Source organism: Centruroides vittatus, unplaced genomic scaffold (assembly GCF_030686945.1).
Source record: "Centruroides vittatus isolate TY-2023 unplaced genomic scaffold, ASM3068694v2 contig_19, whole genome shotgun sequence".
Classification (NCBI taxonomy): Eukaryota; Metazoa; Arthropoda; class Arachnida; order Scorpiones; family Buthidae; genus Centruroides; species Centruroides vittatus.
The window spans coordinates 5603288-5625471 of NW_027121169.1; the positions used below are offsets into that span (position 1 = coordinate 5603288).

The 22184-nt window shown below is 34.6% G+C and overlaps 2 protein-coding genes across 2 annotated transcripts; both read right to left on the reverse strand.

Moving 5' to 3' along the window:
* Positions 1-13692: 13692 nt before the first annotated feature.
* Positions 13693-17013, reverse strand: LOC136970203 (DNA damage-regulated autophagy modulator protein 1-like). Its single transcript, XM_067264627.1, has 6 exons — positions 16605-17013; positions 14986-15053; positions 14777-14919; positions 14174-14351; positions 14022-14098; positions 13693-13950 (listed from the first exon to the last, which is right to left on the reverse strand). Exons 1-6 carry the CDS (start codon positions 16736-16738, stop codon positions 13780-13782), a joined length of 771 nt encoding a protein of 256 aa, XP_067120728.1. The 5' UTR covers positions 16739-17013; the 3' UTR covers positions 13693-13779.
* A 1681-nt stretch (positions 17014-18694) lies between these two features.
* LOC136970202 (DNA damage-regulated autophagy modulator protein 1-like) lies at positions 18695-21995 on the reverse strand. Its single transcript, XM_067264626.1, has 6 exons — positions 21737-21995; positions 20938-21005; positions 20163-20302; positions 19872-20039; positions 18983-19069; positions 18695-18912 (listed from the first exon to the last, which is right to left on the reverse strand). The coding sequence occupies exons 1-6, from the start codon at positions 21868-21870 to the stop codon at positions 18733-18735; spliced, it is 777 nt and encodes a 258-aa protein (XP_067120727.1). The 5' UTR covers positions 21871-21995; the 3' UTR covers positions 18695-18732.
* Between the last annotated feature and the right edge of the window lie 189 nt (positions 21996-22184).

Sequence of the window (22184 nt, forward strand, 5' to 3'; positions counted from 1 at the left end):
GTGACATGCGACTTTGAAACTTCTCTATACCGGTAACTACTAGACACCGAATCGGGTAAAAGTTGACGTAGAAACTAGCGCCGCGTTAGACTGCCATGGCCATCCAAAAAGTATATAATTAAGACGTAGACATATTGTTATATGCCGACTTATGCAATGGAAATCGAAGCAATGGTGGTGTTCTTTGTAGTCGGCACTTTGAACACAGAAGGAATACACATATTCGCATGAAACATCCAGTTCCTACAAAGCTTGATTTTCTTCAGCATCTACAGAAACGGCCAATAGTGCACGAAGACCACTAAAGCGAACATCTTTGGCTAACATAGATGATGATACCTACGATGAGCGGAGTGTGTAGCAGCAAGATGAAGCTCATATGCCTGACTTACCACATTAGATAATCAGCCCTCATCGTGGTGTTTCTGTAAGACAAATATACACCAAACTTGTTCATTTTAAAGGTGAATGAATTATATTGATGAGGTTTTTGTACTCTTTCCTCCCTGTGGGCACTAAAAGGGCCTCTTTTAGCAAGCCCATTATGGCTCGGCCAGAAACACATTATATCGGGTTTCATTCCTATACAATAACACTTTACTGTACATAACTGTATATAAATTTTACAATTATAGTCCTGGCAAGGTTATCAAATGTATATTTTCTATTTTGTGCCCTCACCGGAAGGAAATCCTGTAACATTTTTCACAGTGAGACAGATGAGCAGCCTCTAATAAAAGGTCGACTCCACCGTAAGACTGTTATTTTCCTGAGGAGTAAGAAAGGACATCGAAAGACACTTTTATTGTATAATCTTAAATTGTATATAAAATCATTGTTCTTAAACATGCTTTACAATTGTTACATAACTCTGGATATCTTCTATTTCGAAGTTTAGACAATGAAGAAAATATACACATTTTCGAGTCTATGTTTAGAAAAACTTTACGAAAAGACAAACAGTAAGTTGATATCATTTTAACCATGTGAATTTTCTACTTACTGTTTGTCTTTTCGTGAAGTTTTTCTTCATGTGTTTTTAGCTGTTACCTCTGTGGTTGGTGAAAATGGATTAAACATAGACTCGAAAATGTGTATATTTTCTTCATTGTCTAAACTTCAAAATGCTTTACAATTATAATCATTAATAGGTTTTATTACCAATTAATTTAGCAAAGAGAGATAGATTAAATATTTTGACTAATTGGATTAATGAAACAAAGTAGCGCAACACACGAGCAACTTGCCAAAGAGGATGTTTCTCTGGAAAACTTTCTGAGGGAAACTGACCCTTAGTTATGTGTTAGACACAGGAAGAAAACCCAATAACCAACGAGCACATGGAGTTTACTCTATATGGTTAGCCCATTGGCGAGGCAAGAACCCGCGACTAACAGTATTCAGTTCTTTTATCCTTTATCCACTAGGCTACTATTTGGCTATTGAAGTGATGAACATCAAAATAAATGTAGCATCTAAGAAAGCCATTAAATTAAAAACTCAATAAAATTAAATTAAAAAAAAAATCTTTCTAAAGTACAGTACTGATTAACGCGATTAATTCATTCCTCGGTGATATAACAAAATCGCATTAATCAAATACAGCAGGACTGTACCTCGACCGAACAATTACGATCCGCTAAAATAAAATTTTCGATTAATAAAATATTTTAATTTTAATTTTGTCATCAAGTTCTTTTTATTTTCCACTTAACTTTTTCATGAGGAACACAATCATCATGTCCATGTCACACTAAGATTCGTTACAAGTTCACGAGTTATTTGTTGATTTTTAACAATTTCTTCTTGAAATTTCTTTTCTTCAACAGCTTTTGGGCGCCCCGTACGTATTATATATATCCTTTCGTTCGAAATATCCTCAACGAAACTTTCAAAAGTACATTTGACATGTCCGACGTTTAGGAACATATTTCCCATAACGCTGATTTTTTATGTTCGTATAGCGTTATATCTTTTACGAAACTTAAAAAGACCTGATTTTCAATTAATTTGCAGACATTTCGATTTGATTTTACGCAAACAAAATGTGGCGTACAGTTTCAGAATAAGCACTTTTAAACAAAGAATACAATATCGCATTAGTAGTAATGCATTAGTCCACCAGTGGCCAAGCGGTTCCAGTTTCCTGAACACTGGTGAACTACCAGTGTTCGGAAACCAGTGGTCAGTGAGTTCGCACCTCGGCAGGATGGGCTGGCCATGTGGAGTTTTGCGAGTTCTCTCCACCTGAATAAGGACCAGTTACTCTTAAAAAGATCTCCTGGAAGACGTTCCCCATTTCCCCTAGGCGGATTGCCCAAGTGTTGCGTTACTGTAACTTAACCAGAATCGATAGATATACTGGTTCTTGAGCTATGCTCTCAAGTAGTTAATGTATCAGATTCCGATAGCTGGCTTGAGAGTCGCACTACGGCGAGAAGTTAGTTTATCTATTTGGTTAGTAGGTAGTTTTACCGTTTTCAAGCATTTTTATAACTTTTTTCTACTGTTCAGTCAAAAAAAAATCTTATTTGTAATTACATTTTTAATTTTATATCACGTATAAAGAAAAACAGTATACAGGGTGACAATAATTAACCCGTACAAGTTTTTTGTATCGTAAATTTATTAAAGAAATTAAAATTAGCAAAACAACAGCATATAACAGTGACAATACTTTACGTATTAATCAGATATTCAGCCAGTTTCAAAGTGGACTCCTTTTGCTTTGATGCAGAGCCCCAAACGCGTTTTGAAATTCTCAGCGATGGGCCGCACTCTTCTGGAGACAGTTTGTCTCACTCCCAGCGCAAGGATTGCTTCAGCGACTCCAAACTTTCATGGCGCTTAGAACAGGCCCTGGCCTCCAAAATGGACCACACACTGTAGTCCATTGGGTTCAGATTCGGCGAGTACGGTGGCCATTCCGCAGACGAGATGAAATCGGGAAAATGAGCCTTGCACACTCCTGAGTCTTCTTCGCCCTGTGTGTCGGCGCCGAGTCCTGCTGAAACGTCCATTTCGCACTGACAAAATGCTGCTGAGCCCACAGAAGTACCACAGCCTCGAGAATGTCATGGTGGTACACATCTTGATTGATTTTGGCCCCTTGATCGACGAAAACAAGGGGTGTCTTGCCGCTCGCACAAATTCCGCCCCAAACCATGACTGACATTGGATTTTGTGATGTTCGATGACGGCTGAGCTTCCAGGAGCCCCCGCGGACCAGTTCCTGTCGTTTTGATGGTTGTACGGAGAAAAGCTTCTCGTCTGTGAAGAGAATGCACTCCCATTGTCGACCTGCGGCCCGACGCTTGAGTTAACGGGATCTTTGGAGTCTCACGCACTTGTTTTCATCGGTGAGGAGCTGAACCTTTTGGAACTTGTAGGGCTTGAGTACGAGTTCCTTTTTCGCCATTAACCGCACCGATTCGCGATTGATTCTGATCTCACGAGCAATTTTTCTCATGGAGACCTTCGCATGTCAGTCAACTCGCTTTGTGATGATCTTGCGGTTCCTAGACGTGTTGACAGTGCGCTTTCTTCCACGTCCGGGACGGTCACCATTGTGGCCAAGCTCCTTGAATCGCCGAACTGCATCTGAGACTGTCATTTTTGGAACACCGAGCAGACGAACAATTTCACATTGATGCTTTCCTTGCCGGAATAGCTCCAAAATTGCACAACATTTGTTCGACACCATTAAAAAAATAAAGAACTAACCCTTATTACATCGAAAGTACATCTACACGGGCAGGAAATCATGGAGAATTAAACAATAGTATGTAAATTGGTGACAGTAAAAAAGTTCAGGTGCAGCATTGCTACAAACTTTGTACGGGTTAATTATTGTCACCCTGTATTTGGTTTATAAAAATATTTAATAACATGATAATTTTAAATCATAGATGAGGATGTAGATAAATCGAAAATAATTATATTTTCGATTTAATTTATCCAGGTTTTAAATAAGCATCTATTTAAAACTGTTATATTGCTACATATTGTGAAAGTTTTGTACAGTTCTCGGGAATCCCCAAGGCATCCCATATTAATAATGTATATACAGGCTTAACTAAAATATTTTGACTGCGTTTTCTTACCCTTAACGAAAACTCCCAATAATATTTAAAAATTAACACAATCTGTAAGCAAAACACAAACCGTTTAATCAATATAAGTCTAAAATCGTGAAAGTGACAATTAATAGAAATATAAATATTAACGACATTTACGAATAAATAATATTCAAAACCGAATTACAACAGTATTTATAAGCAGTCTTTTAAAAAATATAAAAGAAATATTTGAGTTAAAAACAAGAAAATTTCATATATTAAAAGAATTTCGAATTTGTTTACAGCTGACTCTCCCTTTGCAACAGCCAAACACACCGTAAAGCGATTGCAGCGCTCGAAGTGGCAGAAATATACTTTATTATTGTAACATTAGAGCTATTAGCAGCACAAGGACCAGCATATGTATCGACTCTAATTTAACTAAACAAACAAACAACCTACCCAAACAAATGATAACAAACCCCTAAATTACATTTTAAAAAATCCAGCAACGAGTTGCTTAACTTTCCTTATTTAGTAGTTGGCAACCTCTTTCAAAAATCTCACTTAAATCACCGGCTAAAATTTTAAACAGTAAATACCTAGAAATAGGTATTAATAAAATTATAAATAATTAAATTTGCCATTTATTTATTGACAAACTATTTGCCGGATTATCTAGTGGGTTATATTAAGGCTAATAAATAATTCGATACAAATGAATTTGGCTAACGGTAGGTGGTTAGGCCGCCATCTCTTGACAACTTTTATAATTATGATTAAACTAAATTAAATTAATTTTCAATTTAGGATATTCTGAAAGAGTTGAGGAAAAGTAAAAGGCAGATACATTGGTAGTTTATGAAACATTTATTAATTATTGACTTTGTCAGTAATCATGTACAATGGACGAAATACGAATTTTAGTCATTCTGCGAATGTATATAAAATTCTTTTGTAGCCATTTGGGATGGAGAAGTAATTAGTTTTCTTTCTTCTTCCCATTCTAGGAGCGAAATTCGATACCAATTTAACTTTATTATTAGCTTGAAGGCTCTCTAGCAGTTTGGAGGCATCGTCTAACGACATTACTACATCATCATCTGCCGAAACAACCATCATTATGAGGTTGATTGTACCTATTAATTGAAAAAATAGCATGAATATAGAGTCAGAATTATCAGACATATCTTACGACAGTGTTCTTCTATACGCAACAGTACTTACTAAAGCAGCAGAAGACAAGAGCAAGTAGATAGTTGATGCGCATCTTTCTCACGAATCTAGTTGAATAGTGAAGTTGCCTTACATACACTGGCTTTTATGAAGATGCCAGTGCAGTAGTGTATTGAGATAAATTGTATTTTAATCTGGTAAAGCCGTTGGAATCTCATTTAGAATAGCAACGATCCTAATTGATCAATACCTAATATGGATAATGGGTGAATAATGAGAAAATACTCACGGAGTTTTAGGAAGTAGGAGATGGAAAATTGATGGGATAAGACAAAGCAACACATAGGCAATCTGCCGAAAAGGATCTATGTAAACTGGTCCTTATTCGGGTGTTAGACAAGTGAAGAAACCTGGAAAACTACATGACTAGTCCATCAGGCGCTAACCCGCGACTTGTGTTTAGTAGTTTTCATCTGTTAATAAGTGAACTGCAACAGAAAAATCCACTCAGTAAACACTTATTTGGACTTTTCTCTGGCAGCTTACTTATTAATTTAGTGAAAATTGTATTTTTCGGTAAAATAGAACCTAAAAACTGTTAAAATAGCAACTGTTTCCATAGAAATTCTTTAGTCAGTATTTCAAGCAAACAACCATATTTCTTTATCGGACTTTAAAGTCTATATAATTAGTAAGCAATTTAGCAAGAGACAGGTGCCAGGGCTCCATCTCTTGTTAAATACAGTATAATAATGTTATTTTAATAAATGTTACAATTCAATGTATCTTGTGTAGAAAAATATTTAAAGAAACAACAATTATATAATTAAATATAATTAAATTGTAGCTGTTGATACTTTGAATAAGCCACAGCATAGCATTGTTTTCAAGCCAAAATTTAAGCATATTTTGTGGCAATTTTTTTATAATTAAGGTTCCCCTGAAAGAACCTTTATTAAAACACAGGAATAAAATCAAATTAACAAAATGATCACTTTCCTAAAATGCCAAACTTTCCTTCTGTTTATCCTTTTGTAATCTATTATTTACAACAAAACTAACGTTTCTTTGACTTAGTATAATCGACTGCGTGAATAATTACCGTCTAACAAGATTTATAAGATTAAATAGTGACATTTTTCCTGACACAACGAGCAAACAAACAGAACCATTAGTTGTTCTGGAGATTCATTGCTAGAAACAGAATTTTCAATTATTAGTTTCTATTGTCAATTTTCTGTTTCAGTAAGTGTAATTCTTCCAAATTAAGTTTATTTTTAGTTAATGTAAGCGATTTTCTATTAATAGGTGCTGATCTTCCCCTGCAAAAGTAGCCATGTTGTTTTTAAAATTTCATTAAAATTCAGTAAAACTGCCATTTTCAGCTTTGCATTCTTCTAGATCAGCGGTTCCCAACCAGTGGTCCGCGGACCACCAGTGGTCCGCAAGAGCTAAAATATGGTCCGCGAAAGATTTAAAACATTTATTCATTTTAAATTATTATTCCTACATTGATACAAACTGAATTTAATTTTTACTAAAAATGTTATGTTTTCTCTTATAATAGCCTCTTTCTCCTAGTTTTCTCTTATAATAGTTAAAGCATGTTACACTTGAGTTTAACGATTACTTATGTTAAAAGTTTTGATTAAAGTTTATTTTTAGATTGACATAGTTTATTTTTCTTAAACCTTGTGGTCCCTGCTAACAACAATGAAATCAAAGTGGTCCCTGGTCAAAAAAAGGGTTGGGAACCGCTGTTCTAGATCATCAAGTTAAAAACGTTGGTTATTCATCAGTTAATCCAAACGGATTTCTTCTGCATCATTGTTAACATTAATCAATCATCATAAAATGTAAGCCACATTAAGAGATTAAACATAGATTTTTCATAGTAAACTGTCGAAGAAAACCCTATAAAAGTGGATGTCAGTCGACGATTCGACATAACACCATTGTAATTCGACCAGCATCATGTACCTCAACTATTGCTACGTGTTTGCTCTCTGCTGCTTAAGTAAGTATGAATTTACTAGCATGAAGCATCATTTAACAATAGTAATGCGAAACTTAGATGTATGTAAATTGTTCAACAGGTGCAACTCTCATTAATACAACTGTATGTGCCGAAGCAGACGGAGGGGTATTGTCTCCTTTAGAAGCTTCTAAATTGCTCCAGAGTCTCCAGGGCAATGCAAAAGTGAAAGTGGTGCCAAATTTTGCCCCCAGAATGGGAAGAAAGAAGAAGAACGGACTTTTTACTCCCGATTCGTACGAAAGAATTGTGTATCTGTTTACAGAATAAGTGTAGTTCCATGTATATTCTACAAATGTGTCAATAAATAATTAGCAAATGATAAAGACACTTTTTATTTAGGTCTTTTAGGGGGGAAACATGTAGTATTTGTTTATTACATGTTTAAATACGTAGTAAAGTATATAAATGGCGGTTTTATTAAATGGATTTTTTTTAAATGAGAAAAATTCGTGGAGTTTGTAATTACACCTATCAATGCAACAAATCCGCCTTGGTTAAACATGTTGAATGAATGATTGAGTGGGAACTGACGAAGACGTAAATACAGAAAATATTAAGCGCGAGGAACTAACCTAAAAAGATATATTTGGATATATCTGAAAGGATTTGATTGGACTGCATTGATGAAAGAAGCCATCTCCCGGGAGAACTTCCTATGGAAAGTAGCTCCTATTCAGGTGCTAGACACCAGAAGAAAACACCGAAAAACTCCACGTGGCCAGCCCGATGTAAAACAATCCACACTCGGCTCTTCCGAGGAAGAAGGTTCTAGCTCCTAATAGATGATATTGCGCACATCTGTATGCATCATAAGGTATCATTATAATTTCCTCCTCTCCTCTCCTCTCCGTTTTATTTATTAGAAGATAAGATTAACTCCGAACTGTAATAAAAATGATGGTTATAAAGAATTTCCTACCATAATCAAGCAACATATACAGAGGAAACAAACAAATAAGATTACTTTGTTCAAAGTGTCGGCCATTTTAAAATCGTTTTCGTTGCACACGAGAATGATGATAATTTCTGAAATTTTTACAATTAATGACTGCCTTCATTTATATAAATTCGAAATTTATTAGCTATGATGGCTTTTAGAGATGCAAATGATACAAAAACACTATTTTCTGGCAATTTTCTTTCGGCTCACTAAATGAAAAAACAATTACAAGTTGTATTCTTTACATTGCAGTTATAAAGATGTCACGGTAGATTGTAGAAACTGGAAATTCTTTGATTTATTTTACCATTTAACCTTTATAATGTAATAATATAAGCTAATTCTGCGAATTAACTTGTTGATTGGATATAACCATAGAGACTTTACTACATCTAGGAGAGTCCTACATTTTTAGAAAACTGTCTCGTTCTGTATAATTTCAGTGACTTATGTTATATGTTAAAGATATAGTTAATATAGATAAATAGATTATTAACATTTATCTGTAATAAATTTTAGTTTATATATATTTAGTTTATATATATATATATATATTATATAGTCACATTAAAATAATTAATATCTAAATTGAATTGTATACTCGTTCATAGTGTTTAAACTTTTACCCCATCAAAGTGTTTACCTGATAATATGTATGTACTGTACTGTACATCAGAGTGCGCGTGACATTCAAAAGGTAAATCAGAATGTCAGTTCATTTATATATTGATCATGTTTATCTACATCAATCACAGACATAAGAACTTTCTGTTATTTTCCGTAATATATTTCCCCGTCAACCCCATTGTGGATCTGGCCGAACCCATAATGGGCTTGCTGAAAGAGCCCTCTTAGTGCCCATAGAACGGAATGAGTTTTTTAAAAAAGCCAGTATGACATGTCATCACTAAGCACAACTTCGTGTTCACGAAGTACCCAACATGAAATAGTAAGAACCACATATAGTATGACACTCTTCAAATTGGCTATATCATCACATATTGACTCTATTTTACAGTATTGTATGCACTGCGTATAGTGTCATCTAAAGCCACGAAGGTCTACATACGATGGGATTAATGGTATAAGGCAAGGGGTCACAGAAAGAAAACTCGGAAACTCCACGTTTTCTCCTATTTCTGATAGTGATTTTTATACTTTTCTTAATGATATATTATAGTTTTCTAACTGTACTTTTTGCCTTGAACCCGTATATAACGTGATTTTACACATCGAAAGATATACGTGATGTGAAAGACAGAAAGGAACGACTTTCTTAGTTTACAGACTAATCATAATTAATGTTGACACAATTAATTGAGAAGATCAATTTATTGCTTGTTTAAAATTCAAAATTGTACCTTATTTTTATGTAAACTACGAAATAAATGTACAAATTATGATATACAAATGGTAACTTCAAAAATATATGAAATACTAGAAGTATATGTAGACTTTTGTGACTAACTGATATTTAAAATTAAAAATAATAAACATTATAACACACGAAAAAATACTTATTTAGTTTACAGTCTCATATTAATGTTACCAACCGTCCGGTTTTTCCAGGACTTATAGTTTTAGGCCTGTTTCTTGTTTCGATATGTACTAGTGGCGACACCAGCGGCGAACAAGAGCATCGGTCGTCAGCACTGTCGCCACGTCTACCGATTTTTCGGTAGATCTACCGATTTTGCTTCCGGTCTACCGATCTACGGATTGAAGCACCAAATCTATCGAAAAATTGACGATAGTTCAAAAAAGAAATTATATAACAACCACTCCAATCGAAAATATTGATTTTAAAAATCCAAGAAATTATTTAGCTATAGAAGACATGTATTTTGGAGCAAAAGTCATTCGCTTCAATGACTTAACTGAACCTTACAGATGAACTGATTAAATTTTTTCGACTACGTTGTTTGGATTTTTACATTGAAGGCTGCACCCAAATTACTGTTAGATTTCCTCTTAAAAACAACTCTATAAAAAAATTTAGTTTTTTGAACCCAACCGTTGTTAAAAGTGGGACTATACATACAATTACAGATGTTGCTTTGTTATTTCCTAATCTCATAACTGATCGCGAGCTTCAAAGTTTAGAATCCGAATGGAGACTATTAAGAAATAATCAAGAAATACAATCGTTTAGCAATGATGTTCAAGTTTTTTGACGAAATATTAAAACTATTACTCTGGGCGATGAAACTCTTGCTTTTCCAGTGTTGTCTCGTTTTGTTGAGAATATCTTGTGTCTGCTTCATTCTTCAGCTAATGTGAAAAGAATATTTTCGTCAATAAATCTGTTAAAAACAAAACAAAGAAATAAACTGAGCTCTGAAACAATCCCTGGCTTACTTACTTCTCATTAAACAATTAGTTGGAAAAAATTACTGTTACGATTTTCCCGTGAAAGATAATTCAATTTCAAAAATGACAAATAGAGTGTTAAACAACATAGAAACGGAAGATATTGAATAATAATAATTATTATTAATATCCGAAAAATAAAAAGTAATTTTTCATTAGAAAAATAAGACAAAATGTACCTACTTAATTAGTAAATTATTCTCAATTTTAGAGGTGGTAGCTGTATATACGTAATGTGAATGTATGTCTCTTTAATCCGAATGAATAAATCCGGTAGACTTCCTTACAGCTATCAGGTTAGGTACACCTTTATTGAAAATTACAAATGCATTTCGGGCTTATGTAGCGTTTAAGCCCCTCCTCAGTGTAATGCTATAGAAATATTAAAAATAAAAATAACAAAAAACTTTGTTAATTTACAAAAAACGCGCGTGTAGATAACCGCTACATAGGCCCGAAATGCATTTGTAATTTCCAATAAAGGAGTACCTAACCTGATAGCTGTAAGGAAGTCTACCGAATTTATTCATTCGGATTAAAGAGACATACATTCACATTAGTAAATTATTTTTTTTACGTAAGTGTTCTGTGTTAGTGTTTGTTTTTTATTGTTTCATAGTTTATAATAGAATAAATGACAAAAAAAACACGTTATTGTTTATGGGCAACCCTTTTTCTGCCACAAAAAGTCGATCTACCGAAAATTACCGAAATCTACCGATAGCAAGCTAATCGGCGTGGCAACAGTGGTCGTCAGTGGTCTGTCGTACCGTGTGTGTCCACTTGTAATGTATTTGATAGTTATAATAAATAGTTCTTAAACTTTACTAGTCTTAAAGTCAACCAAGATCCAACATTATAACATGGTGTCAGAATTATAGTCGTCGTCGTCGTCGTCTTCCTACTAGCAGCAGCTCGAAATAATGAGTTCACCGGTCAGTAACGAAGGTCAGCCATCTTTAACTTTGTCCCGTTTAAGTGGTAAACAGGAACTATGCGGCAATCCAGTTCCATCGTTATTATTAGAAGGAAATTTAGCTCATAACTGGTCAATCTGGTAGAAATTTAAAATATTTTTGCGGGCTAGTAATTTAGAAAGTAAAAGTGATTCTCGTAAAGTCGCCATATTTTTACGTTTTGTCGGAGAAGATGCGTTACAGGTTTTCAATTCCTTTAACTTGAATATGGACAATTGTCAATATTTGTATAAAATATTTGGATGTAGTAAAAATATTTGAGTCTCATTGTAAACCTGAAACTAATCTCGCGATTGAGAGATATAATTTTTTGACCAGAAGACAAACACAAGACGAGTCAATCGAAGACTTCATAACTGCACTTAAGAATCTAAGCCTAACATGTGAGTTCGATAATCTCGGAGAGAGTTTGGTCCGAGACATGTTTATTGTTGGTTTGTCGTCAAATAATAAAGTCATCAGAGTTAGGCTACTTCAGGAAGAAGGCTTAACCTTAACGAAGACCATCAGCATAGCCAAAAGCATCGAAATTACTCATCGTCAGGCGGAGCAGATTGAAAAGAACAGTGATGCTCAGATACTCAAAATCGAAAAGTTCAATCACAACAACATTCGTCGTGGAAATCTACAAAATAAAGCAACAAATAGCGGAAGGAGGACAGTCTTAGGTGGTCATCGAGAATCGTCATCAGCAAAGTTCTCGAGATTTCGTCAAACAGTTCAGGACAATCAATTATTATGTACGCGTTGTGGACAGGTACACCGAAATAAATGCCCGGCTACTAATGCTGTCAGCAAGCTTTGTAACAAAGTAGGTCATTATGCGAAATGTTGTCGTACTAGACAAGTAAAATATGTTAATGTTAGTGATGATCGCGACCATGATAGTAATAAGTCGGATCTCTTTGTCATTAGATCTATTAATAGATATAATAATCAGTTAAGTGAGCTGTGGATTTTAAAATTAAAATTAATAACAAAGTGTTAGAATGTAATTTGGATACAGGTGCTCAGGCTAAATGTAATGCCAGTAAGAAATTATAAAGTTTAAAAATTGCTAGAAAAATACAACCTACGGCTGTAAGGCTTACGTCATTTTCAGGAAATGATATACCAGTTTTGGGAACAGTGTTAGTCAATGCTATAATCGATGATAATTTGTCAGCTAGTATTCATTTTGTAATTACCAATACTGATAGTCAGACCATTATAGGGCTACCTACAATCCAAAGACTAGGTTTAGTCAAAAGCGTACAGTAGAACATCCGACTCAATTGGGAACGGGTTGGTCGGATAACCGAAAAGTATGAAAAAATACATTATTAGTACAGTATATATATATTAGTATATCGCTATTAAACTACTTCACGTTAAATTTTCATTGATCTTAAGCCTAACAAAATTTTTTTTAAAAATAATAATCGTCGCTATTGTATCGTTAAAAATTATTTCTTTATTTTCCCCACAAAATAAGTACAAAAATAAAGACAAAATAAAAAATTAAGCATGGTTTAAATACTGGCCTCCCTTTCATGGTCGAGCCATGTTGCCAGCTAAAACGCAAAAATTTAAAAATAACATGAAAGCAGCCAAGACATAGCCAAATATTATAGAGCCACATCACTAGCGGACATTTGAATTTGCCGACTAGAACGCGGTCGGTTAACCGACGTGACGGTTGATCGGGGGTCGGATAATCGATGCTCTACTGTATTTAAAATCAATAATCATGAGTCAGTCCTGTCTCAGCACAACCCCGTTTTCGGACAACCCGTTCTGGCAGGCAGATAAATAAGCCTCACAGATTTTCCTTTACTGAGAATGACGAAAGTCCATAAAATTTGTAAACACTATATTGTTAATGTTTGTATTTTCAAAAAAAAGGGACGTGTTACGATATGTACTAGTGGCGACACCAGCGGCGAACAAGAGCATCGGTCGTCATCGTCTGTCATATAACCTACCATGTGTGTCCACTTGTAATGTATTTGATAGTTATAATAAATAGTTTTTAAACTCTACTAGTCTTAAAGTCAACCAAGATCCAACATTATAACATTTCTGATAATACGTTACTGATAATATGCTGCCATATTAAATAGAAAAATATACAGTATGACAATAACATTCCCATTCTTTTCAGTTTTATATATTTTTAATGTGTCCGGTTGACCAGAAAAAAGTTGGCAACCCTAGTTACACACCTATAATCTACACATGTCAGCTGATCAGTCTGGTTGTTTCAGAGTTTCTATCATTTTGATCGTTACTCAATATAGATATTTTTAAGGAAATCATTTTAAAATCCTTTGCAAATGTTAATAAGAAACATAAGAATAAAATCACCATCAACCATTCGCATGCAGAACTTGCCAAAATGAAGGCGAAACCCTAGAATAAAAGCTGTATTTTAAATCAAATTACATATTTCTGGATAGAAAATAAAGTACAAAATCTCTTACGTGATCTCCTGGAACCTTTTCTGCTGGGGAATGGCTCGAATTCCATTGGGATATACCAAGCGGAAACATAATTATCACTAATTTATACGTTAAAGTTTAAACAACGAGTTAAATTTCTTTGTGTTTTTATTTAGTAAACGAGAAAAGGATACTTCCAATCTGAAAAATTAGTGCCAAAATGCAAATGAAGAAGCGGATTTGAAAAATTGGGATCCTGTAAACTCTAGGCCACAGGAAGAAAGATATTAACATCTGAAGGAATCCGTAGATGAGTGCACCATAGAAAACTATCCTGGCTCCTATTAAATGGGCATTCAATATGCCGTACATCTACGTATATAATTTTGTATTAGAAGTATTCATTAAACCAGTGATTCCCAACGGGATCAATAGAAGAAAAAGGTTGGGAACCTCCTGAATTATACAGACGGCCGAGCGAATAAAACCCACTGAATACTATTTGGTCACGAGTTCGTCTTTCACCAATGGGTTGGCAAGTGAAATTTACAAGGTTTTCTCCCGATGTGCATCCTCTTGACAGAGTGTCAAGTATTATGGTTCCTTGAAATACGGTGATGCAATCTGCCAAGGAGGAAGTGCCTCAAAGAAGGATTTTCTATGGAAACTGGCTTTTATTCAGGTGATACACAAGTGTAGAAAACCCGATAAACTTCACGTGACCAGCCCAGAAACCCGCGGCTAATGTTCAGTGGTTCATTTAGTTATTGGTGGGCTCAAAATGCCCATAAACTTACCGAATAAGCTCCTACAATGATCATGCCAAAAAATGAAATGGAACCAACGAATAAAGCAATTTTGTTTAAAATGTCGATTTTCTTTGAATATTGATAATTATACTTGAAAATGATGAAATATTGAATGATAATGGTAATAATACCTGAAAAACATAAAAAAATCTATAATTATCCAGTATAAAATGTATATTGAATAGAAAATATATTACCTAAAATGGCTCCAAACGCGAGAAAAATTCCAAAAATACCACTTTCTGGCAATTTTCCACCAGCTTCACTGAAAGGGAGCAAAATTTCCGTTTGTAATGAGCAATCTTACAATAGGTTTATGTTTAACCTGGCAACATACACAGGGCGCCCCATAAATTAAAAAAATCTTTTTGCCCTATGGGTACTAAGTTGGATTTTAATTTTTGCAAACTTATTATGGGCTCGGTCAGGTCCATAATGAGTGGCCAGGTGGTTCAACTGTTTGTTCTTACATATTAATATACTATAAATGCTCAAATTTTTAACACCGCAGCAATATTAGTACCACCATAATTATTATGAATTGTAGGTAAGTATACTAGATATTTTATTTTATATTTACACGTAGCCAAAAACAAAAATTACTTAATTATAAATAATTAAAATGCAACATTTAAAGTATATTTTTATAAATCACAGCAATATAATCGTAATATTTAAGCGTGACGTTGATATAAATCATACTTCCGTTTTTGTTTCCGTCCGATGAATAAATATTTTTCTATAAACAGTTAAAAGACAGTCGTTCCAAAAAATTCTTTAGACGATCACCATTTTTAGTGTTCCAGAACCAAGAATCAGACAGCCAGACCTTCCCTTTTAGGCTACATAGCTGTCCTTTCTAAAAGAAGTTCCTTGAAAAGATACACAGGAAACCAATTAAAATCAAATAAATTTAAAATCGGAATGGTAGATCTTAGCATTTGTCAGCGCTCATTTTTCGCAGATAAAAGGAGTCGAAATCCCGAATAGATACAGATGAATTTTCACAAGATGTCGTAAGATCTACCATTCCGATTTTAAATTTATTTGATTTTAATTGGTTTCCTGTGTATCTTTTAAGGAACTTCTTTTAGAAAGGACAGCTATGTAGCCTAAAAGGGAAGGTCTGGCTGTCTGATTCTTGGTTCTGGAACACTAAAAATGGTGATCGTCTAAAGAATTTTTTTGGAACGACTGTCTTTTAACTGTTTATAGATAAATCATACTATTGAACCCTGACATCATCAGTGTTACGCCCAGGGTATGACGCCATCAAAAATTCTCTACTAGATATATTGAAATACTAGGAATCAGTCGGCCACTTTTGCTAGGCCCTAGCTACGGTGTTGACGTCATCATTCATCTCTATAAAGATAAGTCAACACCGTAGCCCTAGCTACGGTGTTGACTTATCTTTACAGAGATAAAATTCGGGTCAATATTACAGATAAAAATTGTGTTGGAGCTGGAATGTTACTTTCAAATTGTAAATTTCGAAAGTGTTTTTCTGCACAGTCATCTTTTGTGAAAAGTGAAAGTAAGAAAACACTTCTATTACTTTCACTTTTACACAGTCGTAAAGTATGAAATATTCATTTTATTGTTAGTAAAGTTGCTATAATTTTATGATTTTTGTGTTATTTATTCGCTTTTATCAGCTACCTTAAGTCATGTTACGGCCTTAAGCCATTTCCCCTCCACCAAATCATGATACATATAAAAATGTAAGACCCTAAGCTGTAGATTCATAACGCGAGGTCCTAAACTGCACTTATTTAGCTGACGTACAAATACAGCCTAGATATGAATCACTTACCTGATGAAAGGTACGTAGGCACTCACGTGACCTTCGCGTAGCGCTACTAGAAAGCATATCAGCATGCCACTAAGGACCCATAAAATCATAATTACGGGTATAAAATGAAGTCTCTTCACCTCCCAAGTCTCCATAGCGGTGAACGGAGTTGTATTGTGTGACAGATTACATTCGATGATATGACATTTCCTGTTTACGTATCAGATAATAAAAATTATTAGACACTATCTACGTTTAAATTTCATATTTTCGATAATTGTCTTGAAAGAGAAAAAAATTCACTTCTAGTGTCACAATAACGGGCAATATCAACAACCTTACTGATGGGATCTTTCCCGTATAATCAGATGTTAATTTCCCGTTTAACCCAGAAATCAATAGTTTGGTCACACCGTTAAGGTTATTAACGTGAAGTGAAACATCATTCTCTTATTCTATAACTGTATAATTATATTTAAAATATTTACAGTAGAGCCTTTTTATTTATTATTTCAAATTTATATTATATCAACTGATATGTAACTCTACCTACTATTTCTGGTAACAGGATGCAAAGCATGAAATCTCGAGTGAGGAATTCAAAACATAGCAATTGTGACATCATCTCTTATTACAGTATGTAATTTTTTACACTTTTCTTTCTTTTATTTCTTTTTTTTTTTTTTTTATTTTCTCGACTGATACATATAAGAGAGGGAACGCATTTTTCCTCTTCCATGGATAATTTTTAACGCCCATGACGGATTCCACCAAGTAAACAATGGGAGTAGCTCCTAGCGATAGACGAGACCCAACTTATTTGGGACAGAAACACTAACGAAAAATTGAGAGAGTTCGATCTGACACGGATTCGATCCTGAATTTCTCAGAACAGTACTCAGCTATCGCAACGTAATACAGAACATTCTACCGAGAGGATGCCTTCCAGGCGGAGTTTCTGTGAGAAACTGGTTCCTATTCAGGTGTTAGACAAGTGAAGAAAACCCAGAAAACTCCCCGTGGCTAACCGTTGGTCTGGCGAGAATCCGCGACCAATTACAATAGTTTTATCACCATGTCTCGTAAATAAACGTTTAATTTTTCTCCGTGTTTTTATAGATATTTTCTCCATGTTCATAATTAAAAATTTATTAAGCAGTCCCTTGAAACTTCTTAGACTTTCTGCTTTCAAAATGCAGAATAGGAAATTCGTTCATCTACAATGACTCCAGAAAATTGTTGGCTGTGACTTAAGTGAGAAATTTTCAGATCATACTCTTTCAGATTCATATCCAATCCATGTCATATGTATGGCATTTGTTGTACTGATGTTATCATCAAGACATTAAATAAATAAATAACCTAATACATAGAGATTACAGCATTACAGCCATTTCTGTAGATTAATTCTATTGTTGAGGAGTAGCGTACGGTTATTTTATTTTGGCATAATTTTCACATATAGTACAATAGTCCGATACGATTAGGTGATAAAGTCACTAGGAGGGGTTTTATTTGGTGACATGTCAGCGTGCCACTCTGGAATCTAGGAATCGAAATCACAAGAAAAGGAATTTTCATGGGAATTCTCCAGGAATTTTCATAGACGGTCTGTCCCGGATATATTGGTCATTGTCCCTCATTCTCTTGCTAGCTCGTTCCCATTGTGGGCCATGCCATTAATGGCCACACAATGACCATTAATGGAATGGCTCGCTCGCATTGGGGGTATGGCCCACAATGGAAGCGAGCGGGTAAAAAAGAAACCTTCTTAAGGTCCAGAGAGCGAAAGAATAAAAATAATTAAAATTCGGGATTAGGAAAAGATTTGAGTATTTAAATTAAAAGTAATTAAATTTTAATTACTGTTTAATTTTAAATTAATTACATTTTTAATTAAATTTTAATTACATTATAAAATTCCTTACTACAAATCGTAAATGAAAATGGTACAATATAATAAAATACAATATATTATATTAATTAAAATGTGTGTAATTTAATTGAAAAATTATAAAAGTATAATTGTATTCCGCAGGATCCTTCATATCTTATTACTTCTGTGATTACAGTCGAATCATTTAATTTTGTAAGAATTTAAATTTAAATTTATTAAAGCGGCATTTACGGATCATTGTTGTCTTCCCATTCAACAACCTGTCTCCCGAGTTTCGCAAGGGCCATTTTGATCATCCATGTGGCCGTTAAGTGTAAGGGAGACATTAATGGTGATTTGGCGAAATTCTTTCGTAAAAGTTAACATGAATAAAAGAAATAAATTTACCATTAACCATTCGCAAACGGAACTCCATAAAATTAATGAGAAACCCTAAAATTAAATTTAATATCTTGTCAATTTTGAATTTATTACTATAGAATTTGATTTAGAAATTTCTTACTTGATTTCCAGGAATCTTATTTGCTTCAGGAAAGTCATAAATCCACTGATTGGATCCAATTGGATACATAATAAGCAATGAGATATAGTGAAGGAAAGCAGATTCTGTAATTTGGCTTGGAATACAGCAATGCAGTGGGCGATCTGCCAAGCGATCCTCCTTGGCAGATCGCCCATTACGTTGCCTCACAGAAAGCCTTTCTATGGAAAATGGGCCTTCGGGTGTTAAATACATGAAATAACCACATAAAACTTCACGTGGCGCGTAATCACGCGCAAACCCGCAAACAACTTCCATTATTCGGTGGTTTCATCCAGTGTTGAGTATCAATGCTATGGATAAAATAGATAAATTATATACTGATATACAGCAGGGGGAAGTCACCTAGTACTGACAGCTAAAAGGATTATTATGTGCAGAAGTTAATAGCAATGTTTTTCCTTAAAATTGGAATTGATAGAAGGCAATACAGCACATGGGCGATCCGCTTAGAGGATACCTCGCGAGAAGATTTTATGGAAAATCGGCCCTATTTAGGTGAAGAAAACCCGGAAAACTTCACGCGGTTAACCCGTTGGTTAGGGTGCGACTATGCAGACGCGAATTTAGAGCGAGCGAAAAGTTGCGAGCGATTTAGTTTTCGCAAAGGAAAAACATGCACAAACGAGAAGCGAGAAATAACGCTGGAAAGAGCGAATTTCTGGTTCTCGCACATATCTAACAGGTTTTGATATTTATTGCGTCTCGCCTCTTCTCGTTACATATTCTCTCTCGCGTCTGCATAGTCGCTCCCTTAGGCGCAAACTCGCCATTAGATGCCAATGTTCTGTGGTTTTATCCACTCGGCCATTGGTGAGCACGTTAAAATTCAAAGGATACTTCCAATGAGAGAAATAATAGAAAGAAAACACATGACAAAACGTATCCAAAACATGACAATTTCGTCGAATTTTTTGCATGTCCAATGAAATAATAGTATTTGAAGTATTCCGTATAGTGCTTGACCAATGAAGAAGATTCTGGCTCCAATGTAATGGACAATGGGAATAGAATACATCTGTAATTATTAGACGAACCTAAATTTCCTTTCGTCATTATAAAAGTTATGATGTTTTATATACTGTACATAATATAAATTGTAATAGATTATTTCATATATTTATAATTTAAAAAGTCTTACTGAGTAAATAGCAGCGAGAAGCATTCCACAAAAAGATATGAAACCAATGACAAGTGCGATTTTATTTACAATGTCGATTTTCTTTAAACCATTATTAATTTTGGAGATGACCATGTAACGTATTAACACAATAATAGCACCTAAATAAAAATATAATTTGTGAAATTAAGGAAAGAGAAGTAAACAGAGTGATTGGCGAAGTTTTACTTGTAGCACCTTCAAGCATTTGATTTAATAAATTTCATTTAATTTTTATATTGTTTGGCTGTAATTTTCAAATTACGATCTTATAGATTCCCACTGTCGTCCGTCTGTTAATATGTCTGTCCACCCGTCTTATCTTAATTCCGAACGGAGTTATATAGATGAAAATCGAGACCAGATATTGATAGCTTAGGGGTCGGAGGTTCCGATCAACTACATCCGGTTTGCAACAGAAGCTAGGTGATTTTTAAAATTAAAATAAGATTAAAAATGCTCGTTTAAGATGACTTCTTTGAACTTGAGATTCGAAACAGTTGTACAAATTTAATTATTAAGAATAGGACACAGTTTATATGAAATATTTGGCTCAAAATCCGAAAATCTTCAGAGATGGTGCAGAAAGGAACCATCTCTCACATAATTTTTTACTACCTGAGGTACCAGGCTTTACTCGGGAAAAACTTTCAGGATGGAAGCGACACCACCAAATCTGCTCTTACTCAAAATTTCCCCAAGAATTCGCTCATTAACTTCATCAATCAGTCTGTACGTAAAAATTGAGAATTCTTACCTATAAGAAACTCAAATGTTAAAACTATCACAAAAATTCCACTTTCCGGTAATTTTCCGCCAATTTCGCTGAAATAAACATAAAAACATTATAAAATATCTGTCGTAAACAATAATTTTGTTACATTTTTTTTTTTTTAAAACTCTTCTCGGCCTGTGGGCACTAAGAGGGCCTCTTTCAGAAAGCCCATTATGGGTTCGGCCAGGCCCACAATGGGGCGACCGGGAGGTGAGGGACGGGGCCCGACATATCCGAACGGACCACCCCCCGAAAAATTCCTGGGATTATTCGACCCGTTCGGATTCGATCCCGGGTCCCCCAGAGCGGTAGGCTGCCACCTTGACCGCTCGGCCATCCGGCCGTCAAAAGTTTTATGGAGGCGCCGGGTTGTTACATTATTATTCTAGTTTTGAAATAGACCATATTTTATATTTTACAACAAATTTTGGTCTCTCGTTTCCCCAATACAAGGACTGACCACTAGTGGCCGAGTAGATAAAACCATCGAATACGGTAGTGAAATTTTCCGGTTTTATTCAAGTTTGTAACACCTGAATATGAGCCAGTTTCCTATAAAAAGTCTTCGTCGGAGGCAATCCACCTCGGCAGATCGCCCACATGTCGCATTGCTATATACAAATAAACCAAACCAAACCCAACAGAGTGCCAAAAACCTGGATCACAGTTCTAGATAGAGGACTTTCAAGCATTTGGTATTGCTGACCCTTCTATTAATCGTTCTTACGATAAAATTAAATATTCAAATACTCTAGAATGAGATAAAAGAGTACTTACTTACCTTATGAAAGGAACGTAAACACTGGCATGCCCTTTGTGTAAAGCTATTAAAAAGCAAATAATCATACCAATAGAATTCCATAAAAACATAATTATAGGAAATAAACAAAGTTTATTTATTTTCAATGGTTCCATCCTGCATAAAAATTTCTTTTATCAGTAACTGTTCAGATATATCACAGATTAAAGAATTAAAGTTCAATAATTTGATGATATCTCATTAAAAACACTGATTTTTTTTTTTTACAAAGATTAAATATGTTATTTATAAAATCGAATTCTGATAAATTTTTGGGAATTTTTAAACATTTTTAATACAATTATCACTTCCAAACGTCGTATAACTTGTTAACAAAGACATTCACAGTTATGGGCCACTTACCATTTTTAGCTCTCTCTCCACTCTGTGGGTACCAAGAGGACCTTTTTTAAAGCAAGGTTTGGCCAGC

Bases quoted from the DNA above. Each gene is read 5' to 3' on its own strand.
- LOC136970203 (XM_067264627.1), bottom strand. From the start codon at position 16,738: ATGGAGACTTGGGAGGTGAAGAGACTTCATTTTATACCCGTAATTATG. The intron at 14,920-14,985 runs GTAATATATTTT...TATGTTTTTCAG, and splicing joins CGCGTTTGGAGCCATTTTAG to GTATTATTACCATTATCATT. The intron at 13,951-14,021 runs GTAAGAGATTTT...CTTTTATTCTAG, and splicing joins AAAAGGTTCCAGGAGATCAC to GGTTTCGCCTTCATTTTGGC.
- LOC136970202 (XM_067264626.1), bottom strand. From the start codon at position 21,870: ATGGAACCATTGAAAATAAATAAACTTTGTTTATTTCCTATAATTATG. The intron at 20,303-20,937 runs GTAAGAATTCTC...ATTTTTATTTAG, and splicing joins AACATTTGAGTTTCTTATAG to GTGCTATTATTGTGTTAATA. The intron at 20,040-20,162 runs GTAAGACTTTTT...TAATAATTACAG, and splicing joins TTCTCGCTGCTATTTACTCA to ATGTATTCTATTCCCATTGT.